At 43.5% G+C, this 13,714-nt stretch overlaps 1 protein-coding gene across 4 annotated transcripts in view; it reads right to left on the bottom strand.

The window, feature by feature from the left end:
* Positions 1-13,714, bottom strand: part of RELN (reelin) — an 856,893-nt gene that overhangs the window by 385,396 nt on the left and 457,783 nt on the right. For all 4 annotated transcript variants that reach the window (XM_063927014.1, XM_063927013.1, XM_063927012.1 and 1 more), the window contains exon 11: positions 10,629-10,774. In XM_063927014.1, the coding sequence (XP_063783084.1) occupies positions 10,629-10,774 (146 nt within the window). The remainder of the gene's footprint in view (positions 1-10,628; positions 10,775-13,714) is intronic.

Genomic DNA, 13,714 nt, shown 5'->3' on the forward strand with positions numbered 1-13,714 from the left:
ACCACTAACACGCCGTACAACATGGCATTCAACAACAACGCATGTAACGGCATGACCAACAACAGTCACAGACTGACTGAACTCAACGCAACATGAGCGTAACCATAACCAAACTGCAGATACAGTCCGCACTGGGACGGGCGCCCAGCATCCTCTACGGACTAAGAGAAAAGGATTTACCGGTAGGTATTAAAATCCTATTTTCTCATATGTCCGAGAGGATGCTGGGGATGCTTCAAGAACCATAGGGTTTATATCAAAGCTCTAGAACGGGCGGTAGAGTGCGGATGACTCTGCAGCACCGATTGACCAAACAAGAGGTCCTCCTCAGCCAGGGAATCAAACCTGTAAAACTTTGCAAAGGTGTTTGAACCCGACCAAGTAGCAGCTTGGCAAAGTTGTAACGCCGAGACTCCACGGGCAGCCGCCCAGGATGAGCCCACCTTTCTGGTAGAATGGCCTTTCACCGATTTCGGTAACGGCAATCCTGCCATAGAATGAGCCTGCAGAATCGTATTACAAATCCAGCGCGCAATAGTCTGCTTAGAAGCAGGAGTCCCAATCTTGTTGGGAGCCCACAGGACAAAAAGAGCCTCTGTTTTCCTAATCTGCGCCGTTCTGGCGACATAGATCTTCAAAGCTCTGACCACATCGAGAGACTTTGACTCCGCCAAGGCATCAGTAGCCACTGGCACCACAATTGGCTGGTTCACATGAAATTATGAAACCACTTTTGGCAGAAATTGCTGACGAGTTCTCAACTCTGCTCTATCAGCATGGAAAATCAAATAGGGGCTTTTGTGAGACAAAGCCGCCAACTCAGACACTCAACTTGCAGACGCCAAGGCCAACAACATGACCACTTTCCAAGTAAGGAATTTTAACTCAACCTTGCGCAAAGGTTCAAACCAATGTGATTGCAAGAATTGCAACACCACATTAAGGTCCCATGGTGCCACTGGGGGCACAAAGGGAAGTTGGATGTGCAGCACGCCTTTTATGAAGGTCTGAACTTCTGGAAGGGAGGCCAATTATTTTTGAAAAAAGATCGACAAGGCCGAAATCTGTACTTTAATAGAGCCTAACTTTAGGCCCGCATCCACACCTGCTTGTAGGAAATGGAGAAAATGCCCCAGGTGAAATTCTTCCGTAGGAGCCTTCTTCGATTCACACCAAGAAACATATTTTCTCCAAATACGGTGGTAATGCTTTGCCGTTACTTCTTTTCTAGCCTGAAAAAGTGTAGGAATGACTTAACTGGGAATACCCTTTCGGGCTAGGATTTGGCGTTCAACCGCCACGCCGTCGAACGCAGCCGCGGTAAGTCCTGATACACGCACGGCCCCTGTTGTAATAGGTCCTCCCAAAGAGGAAGAGGCCAGGGATCTTCTATGAGCAACTCCTGAAGATCTGGATACCAGGCCCTTTTTGGCCAATCCGGAAAAATGAGGATCGCCTGAACCCTTGTTCTTCTTATAATTTTTATCACCTTTGGAATGAGTGGAAGTGGAGGGAACACATAGACCGACTGAAATACCCACGGTGTCACTAGAGCGTCCACCGCTATCGCTTGAGGGTCCCTTGACCTGGAACAGTATCTCTGAAGTTTTTTGTTGAGGCGGGACGCCATCATGTCCACTTGAGGAACTCCCCAACGACTTGTCACTTCTGCAAAGACCTCTTGATGAAGACCCCACTCTCCTGGATGGAGATCGTGTCTGCTGAGGAAGTCTGCTTCCCAGTTGTCCACTCCTGGAATGAAGACCGCTGACAGAGCGCTGGCATGTCTTTCCGCCCAGCGAAGAATCTTTGTGGCCTCGGCCATCGCCGCTCTGCTTTTTGTTCCGCCTTGGCGGGTTATGTACGCCACTGCTGTCACGTTGTCTGACTGAATCAAGACAGGCAGACCTCGAAGATGTTCTGCTTGCAGTATGCCGTTGTAGATGACTCTTACTTCCAGAATGTTTATATGTAGACAAGCTTCCTGGCTTGACCACTTGCCCTGAAAGTTTCTTCCCTGTGTGACTGCTCCCCAGCCTCGGAGGCATGCATCTGTGGTCACTAGGATCCAATCCTGAATCCCGAACCTGCGTCCCTCCAGAAGGTGAGAACTGTGCAGCCACCACAGAAGGGAAATTCTGGTCCTGGGAGATAGAATTATTTTCCGGTGCATATCCAGGTGAGACCCGGTCCACTGGTCCAGCAGGTTCCATTGAAACACCCTGGCATGGAACCTGCCATACGGAATGGCCTCGTAGGCCGCCACCATCTTCCCCAGCAACCGAGTGCAGTGAAGAACTGACACCTTTGCCGGTTTCAGAATCTGTTTTACCATGTTCTGTATTTCCACAGCTTTTTCCACTGGAAGAAAAACTCTCTGCAATTCTGTATCCAGAATCATACCCAGGAACGACAGCCATGTCGTTGGATCTAACTGTGATTTTGGCAAATTTAGGAGCCAACCGTGTTGTTGCAGAATCGTCAGTGAAAGGCCAACATTCTTCAACAATTGCTCCTTGGACCTCGCCTTTATGAGGAGATCGTCCAAGTATGGGATAATTGTGATTCCCTGCTTGCGCAGGAGAACCATCATTTCCGCCATTACTTTGGTGAAAATCCTCGGAGCCGTGGACAGACCAAACGGCAACGTCTGAAACTGTTAATGACAATCCTGCACAGCAAACCTCAGGTAAGCCTTATGTGGAGGATATATGGGGACACGTAAGTAGGCATCTTTTATGTCGACCGACACCATAAAATCCTCCTCCTCCAGACTGGAGGTCACTGCTCGCAGAAACTCCATCTTAAACTTTAATTTTTTCAGAAAGAAATTGAAGTATTTTAGGTTTAGAATTGGTCTGACTGAGCCAACCGGCTTCGGGACCACGAACAGGCTTGAATAAAAACCTTCCCCCTGTTGAGACAGGGGTACTGTGACAATCACTTGATTTTAGTATCGCAGCGCTTACTATCTCCCTTTCTGGAAGAGAAGCTGCCAAGGCCGATTTGAAAAATCGGTGAGGGGGCACGTCTTCAAACTCTAACTTGTACCCCTGGGTTACTATGTCTACTATTCATGGATCCAGGTCCGAGTGCACCCAGACCTGACTGAAGAGTTTGAGACGTGCCCCCACTGGTGCGGACTCCCGCAAAGGAGCCCCAGCGTCATGCAGTGGATTTGGTAGAAGCCGGAGAGGACTTCTGCTCCTGGGAACTTGCCACAGCCTGTGACCTTTTTCCCCTTCCTCTCCCCCTCGCAGCAAGGAAGGAGGACCCACGTCCTTTTTTGAATTTATTGGGCCGAAAGGACTGCATCTGATAGTGAGGCGATTTCTTCTGCTGTGCAGGAACATAAGGTAAAAATGAAGACTTACCCGCGGTGGCCGTAGACACCAGGTCAGTGAGGCCGTCACCAAACAAGACCTTACCGTTAAACAGTAGAGACTCCATCGCCTTCTTAGAGTCAGCATCAGCATTCCATTCCAATGCTCTCCTTGCTGAGACTGCCATGGCATTGGCCCTTGATCCCAAAAGGCCAATAACCCTTACAGCTTCTCTTAAATATTCTGCAGCGTCCCTGATGTGAACCAAAGTCAAAAGCACACTATCCCTGTCTAGGGTATCTACCTCAGATGACAAGTTATCTGCCCACTTTTCAATAGCGCTACTCACGCATGCCGAAGCAACGGCAGGCCTGAGTAGCGACCCTGTAGTGACATAAATGGATTTTAAGGTATTTTCCTGCTTACGATCCGCAGGATCCTTTAGGGCTGCCGTGTCAGGGGACGGAAGCACCACCTTTTTGGATAGACGCGATAAAGCTTTGTCTACCATGGGGACTGACTCCCACCTTTCCCTGTCCCCAGAGGGGAACGGATATGCAACTGGAATTCTTTTGGGAACATGTATCTTTTTATCAGGATTTTCCCAAGCCTTTTCAAAAAGAGCGTTCAGTTCATGAGAGGGAGGAAACGTTACCTCAGGTTTCTTTCCTTTAAACATACAGACCCTAGTATCAGGAACAGCAGGGTCCTCAGTGATATGTAATACGTCTTTTATCGCCACAATCATGTACTGAACACTCTAAGCCAGTTTTGGATGTAATCTGGCATCACTATAGTCGACACTGGAATCAGAGTCCGTGTCGGTATCTGTATCTGATATCTGGGTAAATGCACGTTTCTGTGACCCCGAAGGAGTCTGGGCCTGTGACAAAGCATCTTCCATGGATTTCCTCCATGTCTGGTTCTTAGACTCAGATTTATCAAATCTCTTAGTCAACTTAGTCACATTTGTGTTTAAAACACTCAACATATTCACCCAATCATCCGTCGGCGGTGCAGACACAGTCACTCTCACAGTATTTTTTGTCCCCACTCCAGCCTTCTCCTGGGAAGAGCATTCAGCCTCAGACATGTCGACACACACGTACCGACACCCACAACCACACTGGGGCTATAGGAGACAGACCCACAATAAAGCCTGCAAGAGAGACACAGAGAGAGTTCTGCCAGCGCCTATCCCGGTACTGAGGCCAGTAAAATGACTGCCCAGACCTGTTAGCGCTTTGTATATATACAAATCAGCACCAAATTATTTGTGCCCCCTTCTCCGTTTTGCACCCTGTTACTTGTACAGCAGTGTGGAGGACAGGGCCAGCGTCTCTGCAGCTTCTGAGGAGAGAAAATGGCACTGGTCAGAGTTGTGTGGGCTAAGCCCCGCCCACTACATGGCGCGCTTCAGTCCCGTATATGTTTATACTGGCGGGGGTCCCTTAACTAGTGCCCGGGGCACTGTTATAACTCATGCCAGTCTGATTTGAGGTGTTCATGCTGCCCAGGGCACCCCCCCTGCACCCAGCAGTGCTGTGTTGTGTGGGAGCATGGCGCGCAGTGCGGCCGCTGCGCGGTACCTCTTCTGCCATCACTGAATCTTCTGATCTTCTCATACTCACCCGGCTTCTATCTTCCTGCTTTGTGAGGGGGGTGACGGCGCGGCTCCGGGAATGAGCAGCTAGGCGTACCGTAGTGATCGAACCCTCTGGAGCTAATGGTGTCCAGTAGCCTAAGAAACAGAGCCCTTGAACTCTTAAGAAGTAGGTCTGCTTCTCTCCCCTCACTCCCACGATGCAGGGAGCCTGTAGCCAGCAGGTCTCCCTGAAAATAACAAACCTAATAAAGTATTTTTCAGAGAAACTCTGGAGAGCTCCTCAGTGTGCATCCAGTCTCACTGGGCACAGAATCTAACTGGAGTCTGGAGGAGGGACATAGAGGGAGGAGCCAGTTCACACCCATTCAAAGTCTTATAGTGTGCCCATGTCTCCTGCGGATCCCGTCTATACCCCATGGTTCTTGAAGCATCCCCAGCATCCTCTAGGACGTATGAGGAATTAACAATACCTGTCGTTCATACAAATTGGTTAAACACAAATTTAACTAACTTAATGACTGTTTTTGTACATTTTGCAGTTTTTGCGAGCAAATGGTCGATTGCCATTTGCTCTCATCCATTACCAAATTTTCATTCCTAACAGCTAATTGTATAGTGTGCACATAGGCTTAGGCCCAGATTTATCAATCCTTGGAGAGTGATACATTGCAAGGTGATAAAGTACCAACCAGGGACGTGCAGTCAGGGGATTAAAATAATACAAAGAAGATATTTATAACACAGATTCTCTTCTATGAATTATTCTAATCATTTCCCCTCTATGAATATGCCTGAACATGGGGATGGGAGGCAGCGGGAGAGGTGCCTCCCACTGACAATGTAAAGTTTGGGTATCAGGGGATGGGCAGGGGACAGGGCCAAGCCATGAGCTGTAAAAGCCCATTAAAAAAGCAGCACCTATAGATGTGCCTCAATGACAGGGGTATGCATTTAGCCCACATGAATGCACACCCCTGTCAGTCCCACAAATGTGATTGGAACAGTGGTTCCGCTGGCCTGCGGGCACATGCTGCAGCGTGACACGGCGGGTGTTGTGGACATTCGTGGCGTCGGAACCCGGCAGAGAAAGTGTGGCTGGCGGCGGACCTGGATTTGAAAGAATCCAGTCCTTGCCAGCCATTCTGCAGAGTTCGGCAGTGTGAGCGGATAGCCAGATACCCATTTAAAAAATGGCGCCTTAGTGTAATTTTTTCATTTAAAGATGGCTGCCGCGAGCCAATCACGGCTCGTCGCGTCATGACCCCGCCCCCTCAACTGGCTGATATAAGTCAGCGACGAGGCAGCGGCTGTCAGTCCACCGGCGGGGAGGGAGCAGGCAAGAGCTCCCGAAGATAGAAGACCCTGGAAGCCCTGGGGAAGCGGCAGCCATGAAAAAGAGCTTAAAGGCCGCCACCCCCAGGTGAAGACGCCGGAAGCCCTGGAGAGGCGGCGGCCATAAAAAAAGAGCTTCAAGGCCGCAGCCCCCAGGTGAAGATGCAGTATAATAAACTATTCAAACATCAGGTGTTGTGTTTTTATTTTATTATTTTCTTTACAGGTGGACTACGGGTGCCAGCGGGCGCCTTAGTGTCCGAGCATGCTGGCACTTGTGGTTCTCCAAGTGTCGGCATGCTGGCACAAGCTTGCTTGGTCCTGTAGGCCGCCTGTAAAGAACAATATTGTCCTACTATGAACCCCACACCCACCGCCACCAGGGGTGTGGGGCGGGTGTGGGTTGATAGATAGACAGTGTCTAGTTAGGCAGTCAATAGATAAACACAATGGGGGAGATTCAAATGTTTGAAAAGTCAGTTGGGACTCTGTTTTTTCCTATTTAATAGACAGGAAAAAACAGACACCCAACCGACTTTTCAAACATTTGAATTTCCCCCAATATGTTAGACAGACATTAGGTTGGCATGAAAAAGGTCGACATGAAAATGGCCGACACAAAAAAGGTAGACACCATGTTTTTTTCATTTTTGTGGGTTGTGTGGATAGTTTTGTCATCTGGGACCCCCAATTGTAGAAAGGCATCCCTTCGCGGGGCTCACTTCGCGTGCCATGATTCAGGCTCAGTGGCTTGCCACAAGGTTTATAACCAACTCTATGCCGACATGGGGGGTAATTCCAAGTTGATCGCAGCAGGAATTTTGGTAGCAATTGGACAAAACCATGTGCACTGCAGGGGGGGGGGGGGGTCAGATATAACATGTGCAGAGAGAGTTAGATTTGGGTGGGGTGTGTTCAATCTGCAATCTAATTTGCAGTGTAAAAATAAAGCAGCCAGTATTTACCCTGCACAGAAACAAAATAACCCACCCAAATCTAACTCTCTCTGCAAATGTTATATCTGCCTCTCTGCAAATGTTATATCTGCCCCCCCTGCAGTGCACATGGTTTTGCCCAACTGCTAAAAAAATTCCTTCTGTGATCAACTTGGAATTACCCCCATGGATAGAGAAGGTATGAAATAGTCAAAACATTTGTTAATTTTTTTTTTTTAAATTGTCTATCTTTTTTATGCCGACCATTTTCATGCCAACCTTTTGACCCTGTCGACCTTTTATACTGTCTATATTTTTCATGTCGACCTTTTGACCCTGTCGACCTTATGTCTGTATAACTTATGGTGTCTATCTATTGACTGTTTAACTAGACACTGTCTATCTATCAACCGGATACCGTGTGGGGCATAGCTGGTTGTTGCTCATGAGGGGGGCATGTTCATTTTTGTGGTCCTCACTTTCTGAGGAATTCCAGCTCTAGGCTGACTGGTTTTGGGGGTGTTCAATGTTATGGAAGGGGGACCCCATACTGAGTGTCTCCTCTGCTATAACGTTACTCCCCCTGGCTGGGTCTGCCTGGTGATGGTTTTGCTTAAATAAGGTGAACCTTATACTTTGTGTGTGTGTGTGTGTGTGTGTGTGTGTGTGTGTGTGTGTGTTTGTTTGTTTGTTTGTTTGTGTGTGTTGGGGGGGGGGTGTTGTCCGCTATAGGCCAGTGCCTCACCAGTCACTGACCTCACCGCACGCCACTGGTACCACCCAAACAGCTCCTAGCTGCCGTTGTACAGGTTGTGTTTGAAAAATGACAGTTATGAGCTGATTGGTTTGTACTTTATCACCATGCAATTTCCAAGGCTTGATAAATCTGGGCCAGAATATTTTAGGCAGTGACACTAATTTCAAAGAGTGTCTGCTTTTACTGAAGTTGTTTGCTCTATTACTGTAGATATTGTCTTCTTTAGTATTGTACAATATGTTTGATGAGAAGTGTAGTTGGCAGTGGAAGGAGATCTGCAAATTTACTGCTGCCACCTCTTCGCCTTCTTTATCTTAGATAATGTGTCCTCTGACTTAGAGTGGCAGGTATTGTTGTGACTTACTGTGAATCTTTGCAGTAGTCTACTGAATATTATTAGAACCTATGGGTCAATGACATCCAATGCTTTATGCACATTACTACTTTATAATTTGGAAGACACAACTCTAAGTGGCATTTAAATCCCACAGTGGAAGAAAAGAAACGTCCATTGGGGAAAGAAGCTCTTCAAGTATAGCATGGTTAAAATAAAGGCTTGATTTACTTAGCAGTCAATTATGATTGCCACACACTCTATGGTTCACTGGTTTTAAATATGCTCCATTTACTTTAACTGAAGTATATGTCTCTCCATTGACCCAAGCACTAACCTAGAATTTAAATGTAGGCCATGTAAGATCCATCCAGAATAAAAGCAAATGATTAAATAATAAAAATAAGCTTCATTGAATTTAATGCACCATGTTTTGCAACACTTATCACAGATGCTACAAAGCACTCACAATTCATTGCTACACAAATAAAAATGGAAACAACAACCTTGTTTTCTGTTATGTCATTGGCGTGTTTAGTTTAGGCTTGCTATGTTTTTATTTTAATCTTTTATTGCTAAATACATTTTATAAATTTGTGTCTTGATTTCTGTATCTTGATTTTCATTTCTATGCGACAATTAGGTGTGTTAATTTAAAATAGAATTATGACTATATTGTAACTTTTAGATATAATTTCTTTCTCTGCATTAACAAAATGGCACCATGCCCTGTGCCCTCATCACTAGTTTTTACCTTTGTAATAAAAAAAGTAAAAATAAAATGACAGTGAAAAATGATGGGGGGGGGGTTAGAAGAATATATTGCTGTGCCAGCGACACCCATTTAACGTTCTGCCCAACCTCTGGCACTGCTCTCAAAGTTTTAAAATAATGTTTATTTAGGTTTTCTGAATTAATTTACTGTATCTATATATTAATAGCAGAAGTATGACTTTTACTAGTGACATATTTCTATGATGCAATCGTCTGAGCAGGGCACATCATATACCAAATCAAAGGTCTTAGTTTGTAGATGTGCAGAAAAATATTAATGTTGTAATTGTTTGCTTTGTTTCAGAGTTATGTGGCAGAATGTCTGCCTGCCATTTACAATGCATCACCATTGTGCTCTGAAAAATGTGACAGTTGGAGAATGCTCCCTGTGCACCTGCTGGGTGACCTGGAACATGTGACCTGATGGGTTGTCTGGAAACTGGGACAGTTATTTGCAGCAATCCAATGAACAGGGATTTTTCTAGAATTCGACTCCTAAGGAGGGCAAAAAGTGGTAAAATGTTCTGCCAGGAAACCTTAGCCCGGCTTAATCTGGGCACATCAGCTGGTTATATATTAATTCTGTTAAACTTATATTGCTTAGATCTCCCTTATATGATCTTCTAGACTAGTGGTTCTCAAACTCCGTCCTCAGGACCCCACACGGTTCACGTTTTCCATGTCACCTAGCAGGTGCACTGTGTTATCACCAACTGTCACATTTTAAAAATCTACAGGTGACCTGCAAAACATGAACTGTGTGGGCTCCTGAGGACCGAGTTTGAGAACCTGTGTTCTAGACCCTTTGCCGTTTCAAACTAAGGGCTAAGATCTCTGCAGACAATTTGTAGGACTTGCATATTGGCTTATGGTGCAACTGAGGAGAAGCACTTACCAACAATAATAGAAACATCACAAGGCCCAATTACTATGGATGGCCTCTTTAATTATGTTTTTGCCTTTCTTGACTAAAATACTTAAATCTAAAAATTTTACTTATGACTCATTTATATTGTAAATAAGCATTGTCAGTAAGGGAATAGCATTGGGTATTGAGTTATTATTGTGCATTATAATTGCATTGATTAATGTATGATACCAAGCTGGCTCCAAAGACTGCCTGAGTCTAATCATTACCATCTCAGAGAATGTATAAAAATAACATGATTTCTGGAGCTAAAAACACACTGTGGGCATCCTTTATTCCAGGGCACTTCTTCAAATGTGCATTTTCCACTCATTATATTTCAGCACAATATGTTCTACCACTATACATAAGCTGGTGTTTGTGTTTGGTGGCACAATCAGGTGCTGTACTTGGCTAGCTGACATTTAACATCGAACAATCCTATATGTTCAGCTCCTCTCATCAGAAGGAGCAGAAATTTAAGCTACCCTATGTTAACAAATACAAAGAGACACAATATGAGGCATAACATCACAAAAGAGAAATTACATTAACACGTTTGTCATTTAACTGTAATGTCCTCCTCTGTTTACATATGGTGTCTTCCTGAACTCTGCAGTATAATAGCATTTACTAAATAAGTTGTAGAGAAGCACTCACCCAGGGGGCTGGCTCTCAAATTCTTCCGACCACTGATCCTGGATGTCCTCAGTAGACAGATCAACATCTCTTGTTGTGGCAAAGTTGAATTCACTACCCTCTGTACCATGGAAATAAATGGTATTCCCATCTGATTGACAGCTATGCTACAGTATGGAGACAAAAAACAACACCTGATCATCTACAAAGACAGCATGGAAAGGAATTATGTGTACATGCATAACATTTTTCACAATTTACCTTTAAATTTACACATCATTTTTTATTAAATTTAATTATCCCAAATTCACATAACTATCGTAATAGAAATTACAACGTCTACGTGGAATCCACTGATATTATATGCAAGATAACAACAAAACAAATTCCCTCAGCATACTGCAATAAGCCAGAAAAAGAGACATACATCTTACATGATACAAACATGCAGAGATCTCCGTTACATACATCTGCACACATATGGTAAGCCACCAGCCACGGCAAGGCATCTCTGCTCTGGTGGTCCTGCACTACATGATAACAACCCCTACTTTGGGTCATATATTTATGTACTGTATTTCTAAATTGAGAGCAAACTTACCTGTGAGTTTAGATACTTTAGCTCACATTACCATAGTCATAAACTAAATAATTCCTGAAAGTATATTGGTACTGCATATCAATGGACCCCTAGAGTTTCTGTAATAAGGGGAGCAATGTTTTCAGACTGCAATCAAATAAATATAAAAAATATGTCCTATTGATAGCTATAGAAAATACCTACTTCTGGTGGAATCAGTGAGTTAACGAATCCCACAATTATACACAGGAATAAATATTTCTCAAAATCAAGGTTTACAATTTTCCAGATTACCTGTACAAAGAACCCCCTCAACTCCACAAATGTGTACCATATATGCTCATATGATTAGATAAGTGCAGCAGACTGAAATACCACTGATTTAGTTTGCGGTAATACATTTACTACAGCTTGAAAACACCTGTTCTACAAAAAAAAAAAAAAAATGAACATTACTTATTTTTGTCTTGCCCACTGTCAGTCACATTATTTTACAGTGTGTGTGAACAGACATTGTGTCACGTCCTAGGAATTAATGATCCTCTTCAGTACTTCCATTCACCATCTGTTCACTGTAAAAGGCAATGGAGCTTGGACAGAAAATCTTTGATGGTGTGCCCTAACCCTATCTTTGGGGATAACTGGATTTTAGACTACAGCTTTTTGTTTTTTTGGGCCATTCATTTTTTAAGTGCACCCTATTTCTTTTCAATTTTTTCTTTTATTATAATATTGTATACTTTTTGTATGTTATTTGATGTAACCAATGACACAAATCTTATTGATGTCATTTCACGCTACAGCAAGTATGTTCTCATTCTACGTAATACTATATTTATACCACTTGGGAGAAGTCTGGGTCATTATTTTAACAGATATAAAAGTATCTTAAAAAAAAAACCTTTTAATGTTAATACACCTCAATATTCATCTCTCTCAATTTTAGTAGTTTAAGATTATGAAAATAAAGATCAACATAAATTTACAGCACAGTACAATCCTTTACCTTAAATTATGATAACTTTTTCATGGGATTTATTATAAAAGTGATTTTAATTAACCTAAATTAACTGGAGAAAGCAACATAAAATACTGGTAATGTCTCTGAAGCTAATCTTCAAGAAGGAAGAATTATGTATTATAGAATTGGTCATCTCTTCTTCCATTTACCTAAAAAGGATTACCATTCAATGTGAAGAATGACGAATCTCATATTTGTATTCATATATCTCTTGTGTATAAATTTAAAATAGTAGAGAGCAAAGGTCAAATCAATTACCCAGAGACACATGAACAGTGAAAGGTCAGTAGATAGCAGAATTTTACAGGGAAAGGCACAAACATTTATGACTTGGCCAATATTAAACTTATGCATTGTGGCATATACATGTTCTATTTAATTATTGTATCTTATCAGAACATGTACTCCACCATGTTTCAGCATTTTCTTGATTTAGACTCGACAATGCACCCTAGAATTGTACTTTAAGATTACCTATAAAATGATTCATAGTAAATAGACCCTGCAGTCTCTGAACACTGAACTAATGTAGAGTTGTCCTTATACACCTAGCCTCAATATGCCATGTGGAGCGAGTGAACTGCACTGAGCGGTGTAGCATCTTTTTCACCTGAATGTGCTTCCACAATGTGATGCAACAAAACTGGTCCACGATATTTGATATCCAACACTTGTATATCTGTGTGCAAATCTGTATATGAAGCACAAAGGAACTTGGCATGAGAAAAATACGCATTCGCTACATCATAGAACTGTGATTACATATTCAAGTTGCACAGCGATATATCCAAATGTCACATAGCAAACTGATCAGTGCAGTCTCGTGAAGTGGTTTTGTCACATCACATTGTGATTAAGATGCACAATCAGGTGAAAAAGACACTCGGGACCTGGAGATCTCAGATGAGATGTTTAGCGCGACTGCAGCAACAGTGTATTGGAAATCATCTGTAACAGGCTGTTCTGTCTTATTAGCAACAGAGCAGATTATAACAGAAAAGATGGTAATGGTTTTATCCAGAATTTCACAAACTCCCCCATTATAGTCTAGGTTTTAGGAATATCCATGCTTCAGTCCTGATGATTAGATCAAATTGACTGAGGTACTAATTAAGTCACCTGTGATCAAGCATGGATATCCCTAAAACATAAACTGTAATGGCAGAGACTGGGAAACTCTGGACTAATCTGTAAACCAGTGTTTCACAACTCCAGTCCATAGAGACCCCCAACAGTGCATGTTTTACATACAGTGCACCTGGAAAGTATTCACAGCGCTACACTTTTTCCACATTTTGTTGTGTTACAGCCTTAATCCTACCTGGAATAAATGATTTTTTCTCTGACGTCCTAGTGGATGCTGGGACTCCGTAAGGACCATGGGGAATAGCGGCTCCGCGGGAGACAGGGCACAAGAATAAAAGCTTTAGGATCAGGTGGTGTGCACTGGCTCCTCCCCCTATGACCCTCCTCCAAGCCTCAGTTAGATTTTTGTGCCCGAACGAG

The sequence above is a fragment of the Pseudophryne corroboree genome, chromosome 6 (assembly GCF_028390025.1).
Source record: "Pseudophryne corroboree isolate aPseCor3 chromosome 6, aPseCor3.hap2, whole genome shotgun sequence".
NCBI classification, from domain to species: Eukaryota; Metazoa; Chordata; class Amphibia; order Anura; family Myobatrachidae; genus Pseudophryne; species Pseudophryne corroboree.